We start from the raw sequence: 18,557 nt of genomic DNA, 5'->3' as shown, positions 1-18,557 counted from the left end.
TTTATTGGAGGGGATCAAAGACATCAGTAGCCGTCGTCCGACCAGGTGACTTGGTAGTCCGGGAAAGCGGCGCCCAGTTTCTCGGTGGTGACGGAATGCGGCGCCCGGCCGAAGCCCTATAATATAATAATTAGTAATAATTAATAATAATTAATAATTATAATTAATATAATAATGATAATGATAATGATAATAATAATAATAATAATAATAATAATAATAATAATAATAATAATATCGTGGTGCCAACAATACGTGATAATCTCAGGAATGTTGGGAACTGTAGTTTTCCCAGCTCTTTAGGACTACAGCTCCCATGATCCTTAGCTGACAGGACCAGCACTCAGGCATGATGGGAACTGTAGTTTTCCCCCAGCTGTTTGGGACTACAGCTCCCATGAGCCCTAGCTAGCGGGAAAACTACAATTCCCATCATGCCTGACATCTTCTCTGGCTAGCTAGGTATCATGGGAGTTGTAGTTTCCCCCCAGCTCTTTGGGACTACAGCTCCCATGATCCCTCCAGCTGTTTGGACTACAACTCCCATGATCCCTCGCTACCAAGAATAACTACAATTCCCATCATCCCTGACTGCTGGTCCGGCTAGCTAGGGATCATGGGAACTGTAGTTTCCCCCATCTCTTTGGGACTACATGATGGGAACTGTAGTTTTTCCAGCTCTTGGGGACTACAACTCCCATGATCCCTAGCTAGCAAAGAAAAACTACAATTCCCATCATCCCTGACTGCTAGCCGGACCAGAGGTCAGGGATGATGGGAATTGTAGTCCCGCCCCTCTGTTTGGGACTACAACTCCCATCATCCCTAGCTAGCGGGGAAACTATAAATCCCATTATTCCTGACAGCTGGTCTGGCTAGCTAGGCATCATGGGAATTGTAGTTTCCCCCAGCTCTTTAGGACTACGGGTCCCATGATCCCTCGCTAGCCGGACCAGAGGTCTGGAATCATGGGAAAGGTAGTTTGTTCCAGCTCCTTGGGACTACAACTCCCATAATCCCTAGCTCACATGACCAGTGGTCCAGGATGATGGGAATTGTAGTTTATTCCAGTTCTTTGGGACTACAGTTCCCATGATCCCTAGCTATCAGGAAAAACTACAATTTCCATCATCCCTGGCCGCTGGTCCTGTTAGGTACGGATCATGGGAATTGTAGTTTTTTCCATCTGTTTGGGACTACAACTCCCATGATCCCTAGCTAGCGGGAAAACTACAATTCCCATCATCCCTGACCGCTTCTCTGGCTAGCTAGGGATCATGGGAATTGTAGTTTTTTCCAGCTTTCGAACTACAGCCCCCCATGGGAAAAACTACAATTCCCATGATTCCTGACCAATGGTCCGGCTAGCTAGAGATCATGGGAGTTGTAGTTTTCCCCAGCTCTTTGGGACTACAACTCCCATGATCCCTCGCTAGCCGGACCAGCGGTCAGGGATGATGGGAATTGTAGTTTCCCCCTGCTGTTTGGACTACAACTCCCCTGATAGCTAGGTATCATGGGAGTTGTAGTCCCAAACAGCGGTCAGGGATGATGGGAATTGTAGTTTCCCCCAGCTGTTTGGACTACAACTCCCATGATCCCTAGCTAGCGGGAAAACTACAAATCCCATTCTTCCTGACAGCTGGTCTGGCTAGCTAGGCATCATGGGAATTGTAGTTTACGGAGCTAAAAGGACCAGAGTTCTGGAATCATGGGAATTGTAGTTTTCCCCAGCTGTTTGGCACTACAACTCCCACAAGCCCTAGCTAGCCGGACCAGCGGTTCAGAATGATGGGAGTTGTAGTTTTCCCCAGCTGTTTGACACTACAACTCCCATGATCCCTAGCTCACATGACCAGTGGTCCAGGATGATGGGAATGGTAGTTTATTCCAGCTCCTTGGGACTACAACTCCCATGATCCCGAGCTTGCCGGAAAAACTACCATTCCCATCCCATAGCTCGGTATCATGGGAGTTGTAGTCCCAAACAGCGGTCAGGGATGATGGGAATTGTAGTTTCCCCCAGCTGTTTGGACTACAACCCCCATGATCCCTAAGCAGCGGGAAAACTACAGTTCCCATCATCCCTGACCACTGTTCTGTCTAGCTCGGGATGATGGGAATGGTAGTTTTCCCCAGCTCTTTGGGACTACAGCTCCCATGATCCCTAGCTGACAGGACCAGCGCTCAGGGATGCTGGGAATGGTAGTCCTGCCCCCTGTTTGGGACTACAACTCCCATGATCCCTAGCCAGCGAGAAAACTACAATTCCCATCATCCCTGCCCACTGTTCTTTGGGACTACAGCTCCCATGATCCCTAGCGAACAGGACTAGCAGCTAGGGATGATGGGAATTGTAGTTTTCCCAGCTCTTTGGGACTACAGCTCCCATGATCCCTAGCGAACAGGACCAGCGGTCAGGGATGATGGGAATTGTAGTCCCCCAGGCCGCTCTAGGATCTGGAGTGGCTCACCACGGAGTAGCCGTAGACGTGGATCTTGCGGGATCCGCTCTGGCGGGAGATCCGCCCGCCGCCCAGGCACTGGCACTCGAACCCCAGCCGGGAGAGATCCTCCGAGACCCGGTCGTAGATGTCGGCTGGAAGGGAAATAATAATAATAGTAATAATAGTAATAATAATAATAATAATAATAATAATAATAATAATAATAATAGAACTAGATTAATAGTAATGATTGAAAATTAATAATTTATGAATGATTAACTAATAATAATAAAAAATAATAAAGGATAATAATAAATGAATAAATTAATAAATAAATTATTAATTATTTATTATTATTGATAAATTAATAATTTATTAATAAATAATAACAACTTACTAATGAATAATGATAATAATAATAAATTAATAATAATTAACTAATAATAAAAATAAACGATAATAATAATAAAGTAAGAAAAATAATAATAAAGTAATAATTTGTTAATAAATAATAATAATTTACTAAATAGTAATAATAATAAATGTATGATTTAATAAATTTATATTTAATTTATATTCAATAAATATAAAAAAATAAAAATAATTTATTAATAATAAATATTAATATTAAAAACAACCACAATAATGATGGTGATAATAATAAATTAATAATATTTACTAATGAATAATAATAATAAATTAATACTAATTTATTAATAATAAATAATATTAATAACAACAATAATGATGACGATCATAATAATAATAAAAATAATAAATTAATAATAATTTACTAATAATAATAATTAATAATATTAATATTAACAACAACGACGACAATAATAATAATAATAATAATAATAATAATAATAATAATAATAATAATAATAATAATAATCGTCCAATCGGAGCCCGCTACCGTCGTTCTCTCCCGCCTCGCCCAATGGGAATCCGTAAACGTCGCTCGCTCCCCGCCTTCAATATCCGCCTCGCCCAATCGGAACCCGCAACTGGCGTCCTAGCCCCGCCTTCTCAGTCCACTTGACTTCGTCTCACCCAATCAGACATCGCTATCTGAGATCCAGCCCGCCTTCGCTTTCCACCAGCCTGCGCCGCACCCAATCAGAAGTCGCGACCGGCGTTCCAGCACCGCCTCGCCAACGTCTCTCCCAATCGGAACACAGGACCGGCGTCTTCTTCCCCGACTCCACTATATAACGTTCCTGCGCCTCACCCAATCAGAAGTCGCAACTATCCCTAAGCATACGCTTCGTCCAATCGCAACCCGCAACCGGCGCTCTCTCCCCGCCTCCACTGTCTACTTCCCTGCGCCTAGCCCAATCGGAACCCGCACCTGGTATTCCTTCCCCGCCTTGTCCAATCGGAAACCGCAACTGGCGTTCTCTCCCCGCCTTCACTATCCTGCCTGCACCTCGCCCAATCGGAACCCGCAACCGGCGTTCTCTCCCTGCCTTCACTGTCTACTTGCCTATGCCTCGCCCAATCGGAAGCCGCAACCGGCGTTCTCTTCCCGCCTCACTATCCACCTGCCTGCGCTTCGCCCAATCAGAACCCGCTATTGGCGTTCTCTCTCCGCCTCCACTGTCTACTTGCCTATGCCTCGCCCAATCGGAACCCGCTACCGTCATTCTCTCCCCGCCTTCACTATCCACCTGCCTGCGCCTCGCCCAATCGGAACCCGCTACCGTCGTTCTCTCCCCGCCCCGTCCAATCGGAACCCGCAACCCTCCTTCTCTCCCCGCCTCGACTAGCCCTCGCCCAATGGGAAGCTGCGACGGTCCCTCTCTCACCGCCTCCCCTGTTGATGTGCGTGCGCCTCGCCCAATCAGAACCCGCCGCCGGCGTTCTCCTCACCGTGATATTCGGCCCAGGCGTAGCCGCGCACGACGTCCTTCCCCGGCGCGGCGCCCGGCGCGGTGACGCGGATGAGGACGTACTTGAAGACGCCGTCGGCCTCGTCGATATCGACGTCGGGAACCCGCTTCAAGTCTCCGTCCGCCATTGCTGCGCCTTCTGAGGAGAAATGAGGAGCGAGAAAGGCCCAGCCAATCAGAAGCCGCCTTCACAGGCGCGGGGCCAATGGCGGCGCGGCTTTTCCTGAAGCCCCACCCCTGGGGCGGGGGTTACGTCAATGACAGGTAGGCTCAGCCAATGGGCGCGGCGCTTGTCGCAGGCGAGGCAAAACGTGCGTCTGATGCGGCGCAGGGGCGGGACCAGGTTACGTGACAGGCGCGTGAGCCAATGGGCTTGCCGCTAGGGCCTCGTTACCCAATCGTGAGTCGGAAGCCGCGCAGGGGGCGGGCGTTAGGTTATTGTGATAGGCGCCTCAGCCAATCGTCGCACCTCCGTCTCCAAAGGCTTCCTGAGCGAACTACAACCCCCATGATGCTTTGCGTCCAGGCTTAGCAGAGGGAATGGCCATGCCAAGCGCCAGGTGCACCTTGGGAAATGTAGTTTCCAGGCCCTGAGACCCCCAGGCAGTGCTAGAATTCCCACCCAAATGGGAGAATCCACTCTCTGGAATGGAGGGGGGAGGCCGGCGCCGGGTGCGAAACTATAATTCCCAGGAAGCTATAGTTCCCAGCTGGAATATTATTTAATCATAATAAATAATAGCTGCCCCTCTGTGCCCCACAAGTGGGCCGGGCTGCTCCCCCTCTGCCCCCCACAAGTGGACCAGGCTGCCCCCCACAAGTGGACCAGGCTGCTCCCCACAAGTGGACCAGGCTGCTTCTTCTCTGCCCCCCACAAGTGGATCAGGCTGCTCCCCACAAGTAAACCAGGCTCATCCCCACAAGTGGACCAAGCTGCTCCCCCTCTGCCCCCCATAAGTGGGCCAGGCTGCTCCCCCTCTGCCCCCCACAAGTGGACCAGGCTGCTCCCCCACTGCCCCCCATAAGTGGACCAGGCTGCTCCTTCTCTGCCCCCCACAAGTGGACCAGGCTGCTCCCCCTCTGCCCCCCACAAGTGGACCAGGCTGCTCCCCCTCTGCCCCCCACAAGTGGACCAGGCTGCCCCCCACAAGTGGACCAGGCTGCTCCCCCTCTGCCCCCCACAAGTGGACCAGGCTGCTCCTTCTCTGCTCCCCACAAGTAGACCAGGCTGCCACCCCATAAGTGGACCAGGCTGCTCCCCACAAGTGGACCAGGCTGCTCCCCACAAGTGGACCAGGCTGCCCCCCACAAGTGGTACAGGCTGCTCCCCACAAGTAGACCAGGCAGCTCCTTCTTTGCTCCCCACAAGTGGACCAGGCTGCCACCCCATAAGTGAACGAGGCTGCTCCCCACAAGCGAAGGAGGCTGCTCCCCACAAGTAGACCAGGCTGCTCCCCACAAGTAGACCAGGCTTCTCCCCCTCTCCCCCCACAAGTTTACAAGGCTGCTCCCCACAAGTGGACCAGGCTGCTCCCCACAAGTAGACCAGGCTGCTCCCCACAAGTGGACCAGGCTGCTCCCCACAAGTGGACCAGGCTGCCCCCCACAAGTGGACCAGGCTGCTCCCCACAAGTAGACCAGGCTGCTCCCCACAAGTGGACCAGGCTGCTCCCCCTCTGCTCCCCACAAGTGGACCAGGCTGCTCCCCCTCTGCCCCCCATAAGTGGGCCAGGCTGCCCCCCACAAGTGGACCAGGCTGCCCCCCATAAGTGGACCAGGCTGCTCCCCACAAGTTGACCAGGCTGCTTCTTCTCTGCCCCCCACAAGTGGATCAGGCTGCTCCCCACAAGTAAACCAGGCTCATCCCCACAAGTGGACCAAACTGCCCCCCACAAGTGGACCAGGCTGCTCCCCCTCTGCTCCCCACAAGTGGACCAGGCTGCTCCCCCTCTGCCCCCCACAAGTGGACCAGGCTGCTCCCCCTCTGCCCCCCACAAGTGGACCAGGCTGCTCCTTCTCTGCCCCCCACAAGTGGACCAGGCTGCTCCCCCTCTGCCCCCCACAAGTGGACCAGGCTGCCCCCCACAAGTGGACCAGGCTGCTCCCCCTCTGCCCCCCACAAGTGGACCAGGCTGCTCCTTCTCTGCTCCCCACAAGTAGACCAGGCTGCCACCCCATAAGTGGACCAGGCTGCTCCCCACAAGTGGACCAGGCTGCTCCCCACAAGTAAACCAGGCTCATCCCCACAAGTGGACCAGGCTGCTCCCCACAAGTGGACCAGGCTGCTCCCCACAAGTGGACCAGGCTGCCCCCCACAAGTGGAACAGGCTGCTCCCCACAAGTGGACCAGGCTGCTCCCCCTTTGCCCCCACAAGTGGACCAGGCTGCTCCCCACAAGTGGACCAGGCTGTTCCCCACAAGTAGGCCAGGCAGCTCCTTCTTTGCTCCCCACAAGTGGACCAGGCTGCCACCCCATAAGTGAACGAGGCTGCTCCCCACAAGCGAAGGAGGCTGCTCCCCACAAGTAGACCAGGCTGCTCCCCACAAGTAGACCAGGCTGCTCCCCACAAGTAGACCAGGCTGCCCCCCACAAGTGGACCAGGCTGCTCCCCACAAGTAGACCAGGCTGCTCCCCCTCTCCCCCCACAAGTTTACAAGGCTGCTCCCCACAAGTGGACCAGGCTGCTCCCCACAAGTAGAGCAGGCTGCTCCCCACAAGTGGACCAGGCTGCTCCCCACAAGTGGACCAGGCTGCCCCCCACAAGTGGACCAGGTTGCTCCCCACAAGTAGACCAGGCTGCTCCCCACAAGTGGGCCAGGCTGCTCCTTCTCTGCTCCCCACAAGTGGACCAGGCTGCTCCCTCTCTGCGCCCCACAAGTGGACCAGGCTGCTCCCTCTCTGCGCCCCACAAGTGGACCAGGCTGCTCCCTCTCTGCGCCCCACAAGTGGACCAGGCTGCTCCCTCTCTGCCCCCCACAAGTGGACCAGGCTGCTCCCTCTCTGCCCCCCACAAGTGGACCAGGCTGCTCCCTCTCTGCGCCCCACAAGTGGACCAGGCTGCTCCCTCTCTGCGCCCCACAAGTGGACCAGGCTGCTCCTTCTCTGCTCCCCACAAGTGGACCAGGCTGCTCCCTCTCTGCGCCCCACAAGTGGACCAGGCTGCTCCCTCTCTGCGCCCCACAAGTGGACCAGGCTGCTCCCTCTCTGCCCCCCACAAGTGGACCAGGCTGCTCCCTCTCTGCGCCCCACAAGTGGACCAGGCTGCTCCCTCTCTGCGCCCCACAAGTGGACCAGGCTGCTCCCTCTCTGCCCCCCACAAGTGGACCAGGCTGCTCCCTCTCTGCCCCCCACAAGTGGACCAGGCTGCTCCCTCTCTGCGCCCCACAAGTGGACCAGGCTGCTCCCTCTCTGCGCCCCACAAGTGGACCAGGCTGCTCCCTCTCTGCCCCCCACAAGTGGACCAGGCTGCTCCCTCTCTGCGCCCCACAAGTGGACCAGGCTGCTCCCTCTCTGCCCCCCACAAGTGGACCAGGCTGCTCCCTCTCTGCGCCCCACAAGTGGACCAGGCTGCTCCCTCTCTGCGCCCCACAAGTGGACCAGGCTGCTCCCCCTCTGCGCCCCACAAGTGGACCAGGCTGCTCCCCCTCTGCCCCCCACAAGTGGACCAGGCTGCTCCCCCTCTGCACCCCACAAGTGGACCAGGCTGCTCCCCCTCTGCGCCCCACAAGTGGACCAGGCTGCTCCCCCTCTGCGCCCCACAAGTGGACAAGGCTGCTCCCTCTCTGCCCCCCACAAGTGGACCAGGCTGCGCCCCACAAGTAGACCAGGCTGCTCCCTCTCTGCCCCCCACAAGTGGACCAGGCTGCGCCCCACAAGTAGACCAGGCTGCTCCCTCTCTGCCCTCCACAAGTGGACCAGGCTGCTCCTTCTCTGCCCCCCACAAGTGGACCAGGCTGCGCCCCACAAGTGGACCAGGCTGCTCCCTCTCTGCGCCCCACAAGTGGACCAGGCTGCGCCCCACAAGTAGACCAGGCTGCTCCCTCTCTGCCCTCCACAAGTGGACCAGGCTGCTCCTTCTCTGCCCCCCACAAGTGGACCAGGCTGCGCCCCACAAGTGGACCAGGCTGCTCCCTCTCTGCGCCCCACAAGTGGACCAGGCTGCTCCCCACAAGTGGACCAGGCTACTCCCTCTCTGCCCCCCACAAGTGGACCAGGCTGCTCCCTCTCTGCCCCCCACAAGTGGACCAGGCTGCGCCCCACAAGTGGACCAGGCTGCTCCCTCTCTGCGCCCCACAAGTGGATCAGGCTGCTCCCCACAAGTGGACCAGGCTGCGCCCCACAAGTAGACCAGGCTGCTCCCTCTCTGCGCCCCACAAGTGGATCAGGCTGCTCCCCACAAGTGGACCAGGCTGCGCCCCACAAGTAGACCAGGCTGCTCCCTCTCTGCCCCCACAAGTGGACCAGGCTGCGCCCCACAAGTGGACCAGGCTGCTCCCCCTCTGCGCCCCACAAGTGGACCAGGCTGCTCCTTCTCTGCCCCCCACAAGTGGACCAGGCTGCTCCCTCTCTGCGCCCCACAAGTGGATCAGGCTGCTCCCCACAAGTGGACCAGGCTACTCCCTCTCTGCCCCCCACAAGTGGACCAGGCTACTCCCTCTCTGCCCCCCACAAGTGGACCAGGCTGCTCCCCACAAGTGGACCAGGCTACTCCCTCTCTGCCCCCCACAAGTGGACCAGGCTGCTCCTTCTCTGCCCCCCACAAGTGGACCAGGCTGCTCCCTCTCTGCGCCCCACAAGTGGATCAGGCTGCTCCCCACAAGTGGACCAGGCTGCTCCCTCTCTGCCCCCCACAAGTGGATCAGGCTGCTCCCCCTCTGCCCCCCACAAATGGACCAGGCTGCTCCCCACAAGTAGACCAGGCTGCTCCCCCTCTGCCCCCCACAAGTGGACCAGGCTGCTCCTTCTCTGCCCCCCACAAGTAGACCAGGCTGCTCCCCCTCTGCCCCCCACAAGTGGACCAGGCTGCACCCCACAAGTAGACCAGGCTGCTCCCCCTCTGCCCCCCACAAGTGGACCAGGCTGCTCCCTCTCTGCCCCCCACAAGTGGACCAGGCTGCTCCCCCTCTGCGCCCCACAAGTGGACCAGGCTGCTCCCTCTCTGCGCCCCACAAGTGGACCAGGCTGCTCCCCCTCTGCGCCCCACAAGTGGACCAGGCTGCTCCCCACAAGTAGACCAGGCTGCTACCCACAAGTAGACCAGGCTGCTACCCACAAGTGGACCAGGCTGCTCCTTCTCTGCCCCCCACAGGTTGACCAGGCTGCTCCCCACAAGTGGACCTCGCTGCCCCCCACAAGTGGATCAGGGTGCTCCCCCTCTGCGCCCCACAAGTGGACCAGGCTGCTCCCCACAAGTGGACCAGGCTGCTCCTTCTCTGCCCCCCACAAGTGGACCAGGCTGCTCCCCACAAGTGGACCAGGCTGCTCCTTCTCTGCCCCCCACAAGTGGACCAGGCTGCTCCTTCTCTGCCCCCCACAAGTGGACCAGGCTGCTCCTTCTCTGCCCCCCACAAGTGGACCAGGCTGCTCCCCACAAGTGGACCAGGCTGCTCCTTCTCTGCCCCCCACAAGTGGACCAGGCTGCTCCTTCTCTGCCCCCCACATGTGGACCAGGCTGCTCCTTCTCTGCCCCCCACAGGTTGACCAGGCTGCTCCCATTTTGCTCCCCATAAGTAGACCAGGCTGCTCCCCACAAGTGGACCTCGCTGCCCCCCACAAGTGGACCAGGGTGCTCCCCCTCTGCGCCCCACAAGTGGACCAGGCTGCTCCCCACAAGTCGACTAACCTCCCCCCCACAAGTGGACCAGGCTTCTCCTTCTCTGCGCCCCACAAGTGGGCCAGGCTGCCCCCCATCCATTTCCCACCCGCGGCCCCTTTAAGGCGCTCTTCCTCCCCGCGACCACACGGTGGCGCTGCGGCCCTGGCAACGCGCCCTCCACTGCGGCTGCGCGGAGCGGACAGGCCAGGCGGCATCGGGCGCTTCGGACGGCTCCAAATCGCCCTGACCTCGCAGGGGGGAATTGGAAGAGACCATCGCCCTTTCCCTCCTGTCCGGTGGGGGGGGAAGCGCCTGGACCGATGGTCGAACCGATTACCGGGGAAGGGGGGGATCTCCGGTGTCCTCCCCCTCCTGCCGGAAGTGGGTCCTGCCAAGGTGACGTCAGGCCGGCGCTGGGAAGCCCCCAAACCCCACCCCACCCCCGCCAGCCGCGGAGGATGGTTCGGCTCGGCTGTAGAGAAGCGGGAGGGGGACGAGACCATTTGCGGGAAGAGGGGGGATGGATGGTCCAATTGGGGGAAGAGGGGAGCAGAATGGTCCACTTGGGGGGGAGCAGAGGGGGAGCAGCCTGGCCCACTTGTGGGGGGCAGAGGGGGAGCAGCCTGGCCCACTTGTGGGGCGCAGAGGGGGAGCAGCCTGGTCCACTTGTGGGGGGCAGAGGGGGAGCAGCCTGGCCCACTTGTGGGGGGCAGAGGGGGAGCAGCCTGGCCCACTTGTGGGGGGCAGAGGGGGAGCAGCCTGGCCCACGTGGGGAGCAGCTTGGTCTACTTGTGGGGGGCAGCCTAGTCCACTTGTGGGGGCAAAGGGGGAGCAGCCTGGTCCACTTGTGTGGGGCAGCCTGGTCCACTTGTGGGGAGCTGCCTGGTCCACTTGTGGGGGGCAGTTTGGTCCACTTGTGGGGATGAGCCTGGTTTACTTGTGGGGAGCAGCCTGGCCACTTGTGGGGGGCAGAGGGGGAGCAGCCTGGCCCACTTGTGGGGCGCAGAGGGGGAGCAGCCTGGCCCACTTGTGGGGCGCAGAGGGGGAGCAGCCTGGCCACTTGTGGGGGGCAGAGGGGGAGCAGCCTGGCCCACTTGTGGGGCGCAGAGGGGGAGCAGCCTGGCCCACTTGTGGGGAGCAGCTTGGTCTACTTGTGGGGGGCAGCCTAGTCCACTTGTGGGGGCAAAGGGGGAGCAGCGTGGTCCACTTGTGTGGGGCAGCCTGGTCCACTTGTGGGGAGCTGCCTGGTCCACTTGTGGGGGGCAGTTTGGTCCACTTGTGGGGATGAGCCTGGTTTACTTGTGGGGAGCAGCCTGGCCACTTGTGGGGGGCAGAGGGGGAGCAGCCTGGCCCACTTGTGGGGCGCAGAGGGGGAGCAGCCTGGCCCACTTGTGGGGCGCAGAGGGGGAGCAGCCTGGCCACTTGTGGGGGGCAGAGGGGGAGCAGCCTGGTCCACTTGTGGGGAGCAGCCTGGTCCACTTGTGGGGGGCAGCCTTGTCCACTTGTGGGGAGCAGCCTGGTCCACTTGTAGGGTGCAGAAGGGGGGGCAGCTTGGCCCACTTATGGGGAGCAGCCTGATCCCCTTGCGGGGGGCAGTTGCTCTTCTGCCTCTTCTAACCCAAGCTAGCCAAGGCTGCCCCTGAGCATGCGCAGAGTGCCTTTGCCTCTCCCCATAGCTGACCCTTCCCTTGTCCTCTTTCGAACCCTAGGCCGCTCGCCTGACGCCCCACGGAGCAGCATGGAGCGCCGGCCCCACACCCCGCGACGCCTGCCAGGCCAGGTAGGACGCCCGCCTTGAGCTGCTAGCCTTCATGAGGCGGGGAGTTCCCCAGGTTGTGTCTCTCTAGTCCCCTAAGGGTGCTGGGAATTGTAGTTTCTGGTGGGGAAACTACAATTCCCATCATCGCAGACTAGCTAAGGATCATGGGAATTGTAGTTTTCTCCAGCTGTTTGGGACTACAGCTCCCATGATCCCTAGCTAGCGGGAAAACTACAATTCCCATCATCCCTGACCGCTGGTCTGGCTAGCTAAGGATCATGGGAATTGTAGTTTGTTCCAGCTGCTTGGGACAACAACTCCCATGATCCCTAGCTAGTGGGAAAACTACAATTCCCATCATTCCTGACCGCCGGTCCGGCTAGCTAAGGATCATGGGAATGGTAGTTTGTTCCAGCTGCTTGGGACAACAACTCCCATGATCCCTAGCTAGTGGGAAAACTACAATTCCCATCATTCCTGACCGCCGGTCCGGCTAGCTAAGGATCATGGGAATTGTAGTCCCCCCCCTGCTCGGGACTACAAGTCCCATGATCCCTAGCCAGTGGGAAAACTACAATTCCCATCATTCCTGACCACCGGTCCGGCTAGCTAAGGATCATGGGAATTGTAGTTTCCCCCCTTGCTCGTGACTACAACTCCCATGATCCCTAGCTAGCGGGGAAACTACAATTCCCATCATCCCTGACCGCTGGTCTGGCTAGCTAGGAGTTATGGGAATTGTAGTTTTTCCAGCTGTTTGGGACTACAACTCCCATGATCCCAGCGGGAAAACTATCATTCCCATCCGCCCTGACGGCTGGTTTGGCAAGCTAGGGATCATGGGAGTTGTAGTCCCAAGCAGCTGGGAAAAACTACAATTCCCACGATCCCTTGCTAGCTAGAGCAGCTAGCTAGGGATCATGGGAGTTGTAGTCCCCAACAGCTGGGAAAACTACAATTCCCATCATCCGTGACTGCTGGTCTGGCTAGTGAGGGATCATGGGAGCTGTAGTCCCAAACAGCTGGAAAAAACTACAACTCCCATGATCCCTAGCTAGCCGGACCAGCGGTCTGGGATGATGGGAATTGTAGTTTTCCCCGCTGTTTTCCCACTAGCTAGGGATGATGGGAGCTGTAGTCCCAAAGGGCTGAAAAAAACTACAATTCCCATCATCCGTGACTGCTGGTCTGGCTAGCTAGGGATCATGGGAGTTGCAGTCCCAAACTGCTGGAAAAAACTACAATTCCCATGATCCCTAGCTAGCCAGACCAGCGGTCGGGGATGATGGGAATTGTAGTTTTCCCGCAAGCTAGGGATAATGGGAATTGTAGTCCCAAAGGGCTGGAAAAAACTACAATTCCCATCATCCCTGACCGCGACCGGGCTAGCGAGGGATTGTGGGAATTGTAGTTTTCCCCATGATCCCTAGCTAGCAGGAAAACAGCAAGGAAACAGTGGGGAAACTACAGTTCCCATCTTCCCTGGACCTGGGAATTCTAGTTTTTTCTTTGGGACTCCCCGCCACTTGACGCCCCTTCCTCTCCCCGCAGGATCGGCACTGAGGGCGGCGCGGCGCCCGGCCGGCCCTTCCGAAGATGACTCGCACCCACCCACCGGACCTCCTGCGCCACGTCCAGACGGCGCCGCCTTTCCCCTGCGCCATGTCGGCGGCGCCCCAGCCCTTCCACAAGCGCCACTGCCGCAGCTTCGACTTCCTGGAGTGGCTGGACGACGAAGCCCCGGCGCCCGGCGCCCGGCGCGGGCGCCAGGCCCCCCGAGACCCGGCGCCCCGCGCCCGCTCCAAAAGCACCGGGCGCCACGCCAACGAGCTGCACCCGGTCAAGCTCCAACCCCAACGCAGCCGCATCTCCCCCTTCCAGGGCGCCCAGTACGGCGCCAACCCGCCGCCCCCCAACGCCCCGCGCCGGCGCCTGGACATCAAGCCCGACCCGCCGCCGCCGCGCTACGTTTCCCCGGCCAGGAGCGGCCTGACCGTGCCCGGCGCCTGGCGCCCGTCCCGCACCCCGACGCCCAGCGACACCTACGAGGGAGAACCGTACGACCCGAACCCGCAACCGGCGCCCCTCCAGGTCTTCTACGCCGGCGACGGAGGGTATGCGCCGCCGCCGCGCCCGGTCCGGAACTACGTTTCCCCCTTCCTGGACGCCCACCCTGTCCGGGAGGCGCCCAGCCGGACAAACTACGTTTCCCCCTTTTACGGCGCCGTGCCAATGTTCGAGGGCGCCGTGCCAACGTTCGAGGGCGCCACGCCTCCCTTTTACGGCGCCGCGCCGCCGGGCGCCGCACCGCCATTCGACGGCATCGCGCCCGTCCCGGCGCCCGTCTCGCGAACATACCCGTACGGCGCCTGGCGCCCGGTGGCGGCGCCCTACCAGACGTGGCAAGTCGGGTGCTACCCACCGGGCGCCGCCCAATCCTCCTGGCAAACGCCGCGGCTGGGAACCGAAGCGCGCAGCCACTCCAAGTCGTGGGACGACATCCTGGCGCCGCGCGGGCGCCCGGACCCGCCGCTGTGGCGCGGGCGCAGCTACGAGAACATCCTGGCGCGCCACCAGGCGCCGCCGGCACTCTCGCCCGACACCCGGCGCCCGGCGCCCGTGGTGGTGACGCTCTCCAGCTCCCCCAAGCGCTACGCCGCCCTCTCCCTATCGGAAAACTCGCTTCTGGAAAAACCGGGCGCCACCGGGCGCGGCGCCTGGTTCGTGACGCCGGAGATCACCATCACCGACAACGAGATCACCGGGCGCCCGCCGTCGCCCTCGCGCCAGCGCAGTTTGGAGCAGCTGGACCAGCTGATTACGGAGCTGGTGATCGACTACAAACCGGGCGCCGATCCGGAGACGCCGGGCGCCAGTTCGCCGGACGCCAGCACCGAGGAGGACGACGTCATGTGCTCCAACGCCCGCTGCGGGCGCACGGAAACTACGTTTCACGCCTGCCTCTACTTCAAGTCCTGCCACAGCTGCCGCACCCTCTACTGCTCGCGCCACTGCCGGCGCCAAGACTGGCGGCGCCACAAGGAGCGCTGCGCCGCCGGCCGGGCCGCCAGCGCCTGCCGCAACGCGCTACGTTTCTCCCGGGAGGACGCGGCGGCGCACCGGGCCTTCTCCCGCCTGGCGCGCGTCGGATTCCTCTCCCGCGGGCGCGGCGTCCTCTTCCTGGGCTTCCCGGGCGCCGGCGCCGCCGAGAACTTCCTGCGCGCCGGACTGGGCGCCTTGGCGGCGGCGCCAACTTACCTCTCCCTCCGCGAAGTGGGCGCCCACGCCGGGAAACTGGGCGCCTACGCCCGGGAACTGCAGCGCGCCGGCGAGGAGTACGACCCGGAGGAATGCTTCGTGCTGAACGTCACGGTGGCGCCGGGCGAAGGGTGTCCGGCGGCGCGCCAGCACGCCAAGGTGGCGCTGGCGGCGGCGCCGGCGGCGCCGGCGGGCGCCGAGATCGAGACGCTGATTCTGACGCCGCCGCCGGGCGCCGGGGACCAGGAGGACCGGCGGGCGCGGGAGGTGTGCTTTGTGCACATCCAGAGGGAGCTGCGCGCCCGGGGCGTGGCGCTGCGGCGCGAGTTCCCCGAGGTCTACGGGCGCCTGGTGGCGTTTGTCGAGACCGGGCGCCGCTTCACGCCCACCACTATCTATCCCGTCGATAAGAGGACCGGCAAGCAGTTCCTCTGCATGATCATGGCCGGATCCGAACCCAGGACTCTGGACTGGGTGGCCGGTCCCAACCTGCTGGATGAGCTGATGTAGGGGAGAGGGCAAGTGGCGGGGAGTTCCGAGGGACGGAAAAAAGAAATGGGCGCCGTTTTGCTGCCGTTTGGGCATGGTTCTGGGTTCAAGTGGCAGGGAGTTCCAATGGGAAGAGCGGACAGAAAAGACAGAAATGGACGCCGTTTTGCTGCAGTTTGTGGGACGTTTCGGGTTCAAGTGGCAGGGAGTTCCGATGGGAAGAACGGACAAAAAAAAGACAGAAATTGGCTCCATTTCGCTGCATTTCTTGGGATTTTTCTGTGTTCAAGTGGCAGGGAGTTCCGATGGGAAGAACGGACAAAAAAAAGACAGAAATTGGCTCCATTTCACTGCATTTCTTGGGATTTTTCTGTGTTCAAGTGGCAGGGAGTTCCACTGGGAAGAACGGGCCAAAAAAAGACCAGGAATGGGCTCCGTTTGGCTGCAGTTTGTGCGATGTTTCTTGGTTCAAGTGGCAGGGAGTTCCGACGTCCCTCCAGAGTGAAAAGAGCTCATTCCAAAGGGACGGAAAAGAGACATCCGTTTCTCTTTGTTCCAGTGGCAGGGAGTTCCAATGGGAAGAACAGAAACAAAAACCAGACATGGGCTCCGTTTTGCTGCAGTTTGTGCGACGTTTCTGGGTTCAAGTGGCAGGGAGTTCCACTGGGAAGAACGGACAAAATAACACCAGAAATGGGCGCCGTTTTGCTGCAGTTTTTGCCATGTTTCTCGGTTCAAGTGGCAGGGAGTTCCGACGGGAAGAGCTCCGAAATGGACCCAAAACTACATGAACGGGCTCCGTTTGGCTGCCGTTTTATGACGTCTCTGTGTTCCAGTGGCAGGGAGTTCCTATGGGAGGCACCCCTCCAGAACAGACAAAGAAAACAGATAGAGGCTCCGTTCTTTTTGCAGTTCATTCTACGTCTCTTGGTTCAAGTGGCAGGGAGTTCCAATGGGAAGAACGGACCCGAAACGGACCCCAAATGTTTCTTTGTTCAAGTGGCAGGGAGTTCCGACGTCCTCGGCTCTACAATCGAATCCCGGCCTTTGAAATCTCCGCCTCGCCCCCTTTCCTGGGAAAACCCCGATTTATCAGCGACGTTTGGTTTTGGGGATCATGATAATAATAATAATAATAATAATAATAATAATAATAATAATAATAATATTGATTTTAATAATTAATAATAATTAATGATAATTTTAATAATTTTAATAATATTAAATTGGGGTGATTTTGAATAATTCAAAATCATCATCGTCATGTTTTAAAAACAGGGGCGAAAATCAGCCCAAAGGGACCTGATTGTGCTGATCAATACGAATGGTGAAGTTTATTATTATTATTAATTATTATTATTATTATTATTATTATTAATTATTATTTGCATTATTCTTATTATTTTTGCACTTTGGAAGGCTGACGAAACGGTACCATGTCGTATGGAAAATGGAAGAAAGATATTCATTCCTTGGACGGTGCTGGACAAGGATCGGTATTATTGATCGATCTTCTGATTGCTATTGTTAATTAATTAATAATTACTGGTAATTAATTAATAATCTTCTGGCTGTGGCAATTATGAACGATGACTATGGTTATTTACTAATAACGATGATTCAATATTCTAGCTGCGGTTGCTATTATTGCTATTGTTATTATTAATTATTAATACATTTATAATTGTTAATAATTAATAATAATAATAATAATAATAATAATAATAATAATAATAATAATAATGTATTATTATTATTATCGGAAGGTAATAATGGGTTCACCGAACGGAGGAATTGTATGTTGAATGTCAAATCCTATCAAAATCCTATTTTCCCCCCTTGAGGATTTAATGGTTTGTAAATAGTGTGGAATAGATGTGGAATAGAATAATTAATTATTATTATTACTATTATTATGAATTATTATTAATTATTTATAATATTATTAATTATTATTTATTGCTATTATCGGAAGGCTGATGTGACCAGCTGTAAAATGGGTGCGCCGGACAAAGGATTTGTATGTCGAATGCCAAATCCTATCAAAAGGTTAATATTATTAATTATTATTAATTATTAATTATTAATATTAATTATTATTATTATTATTATTGGAAGGTTGATGTGACAGCAAACTGTAAAATGGGTGCATCGGACGAAGGAATTGTATGTGGAATGCCAAATCCTATCAAAAGGTTAATATTATTAATCATTATTATTATTTATTAATTACTAATATTAATAATAATTATTATTATTATTATTATAATTATCCAAAGGTTGATGTGACAGTAAACTGTAAAATGGGTGCATCGGACGAAGGAATTGTATGTCGAATACCAAATCCTATCAAAAGTTTAATATTATTAATTATTATCATTATTTATTATTATTTATTATTATGATTAATTATTAATATTAATTATTATTATTATCGGAAGGTTGATGTGACAGCAAGCTGTAAAATGGGTGCATTTTATGTCGAATGCCAAATCCTATCAAAAGGTTAATATTAATTATTATTAATTATTATTATTTATTATTATTATTAATTATTAATATTAATTATTATTATTATTGGAAGGTTGATGTGACAGCAAGCTGTAAAATGGGTGCATTTTATGTCGAATGCCAAATCCTATCAAAAGGTTAATATTAATTATTATTAATTATTATTATTTATTATTATTATTAATTATTAATATTAATTATTATTATTATTGGAAGGTTGATGTGACAGCAAACTGTAAAATGGGTGCATTTTATGTCGAATGCCAAATCCTCTCAAAAACTTATTCCCCCCCCCCCGGTTTGTAAATTGTGCGGAAAAAGACGAATGCATGTTCTATTTATTTCCTTAAAAAAAGAGAAACATATATATATATATGGAAAA

At 55.8% G+C, this 18,557-nt stretch overlaps 2 protein-coding genes across 3 annotated transcripts; one reads left to right on the top strand and one right to left on the bottom strand.

Annotated features, from left to right (window-relative positions):
* LOC309361637 (14 kDa phosphohistidine phosphatase-like) lies at positions 1-4,546 on the bottom strand. Its single transcript, XM_081896697.1, has 3 exons — positions 4,323-4,546; positions 2,475-2,599; positions 1-116 (listed from the first exon to the last, which is right to left on the bottom strand). Exons 1-3 carry the CDS (start codon positions 4,468-4,470, stop codon positions 24-26), a joined length of 366 nt encoding a protein of 121 aa, XP_081752823.1. The 5' UTR covers positions 4,471-4,546; the 3' UTR covers positions 1-23.
* Positions 4,547-10,273: 5,727 nt separating this feature from the next.
* On the top strand, positions 10,274-15,805 carry LOC309361678 (apical junction component 1 homolog). 2 transcript variants are annotated; one of them, XM_081896753.1, is made up of 3 exons: positions 10,274-10,554; positions 11,868-11,938; positions 13,469-15,805. In XM_081896753.1, exon 3 carries the CDS (start codon positions 13,514-13,516, stop codon positions 15,683-15,685), a length of 2,172 nt encoding a protein of 723 aa, XP_081752879.1. In that variant the 5' UTR covers positions 10,274-10,554; positions 11,868-11,938; positions 13,469-13,513; the 3' UTR covers positions 15,686-15,805. The 2 variants fall into 2 exon arrangements, with proteins under 2 accessions (XP_081752879.1, XP_081752880.1); XM_081896754.1 differs by lacking the exon at positions 10,274-10,554 and having other exon boundaries at positions 11,755-11,938.
* The last annotated feature ends 2,752 nt before the right edge of the window (positions 15,806-18,557 follow it).

Source organism: Podarcis melisellensis (genome assembly GCF_964234715.1).
Source record: "Podarcis melisellensis genome assembly, chromosome: Z".
Lineage (NCBI taxonomy): Eukaryota > Metazoa > Chordata > Lepidosauria > Squamata > Lacertidae > Podarcis > Podarcis melisellensis.
The sequence above is the reverse complement of the archived record's forward strand: the minus strand, read 5'-3'. Positions and strand labels throughout refer to the sequence as shown.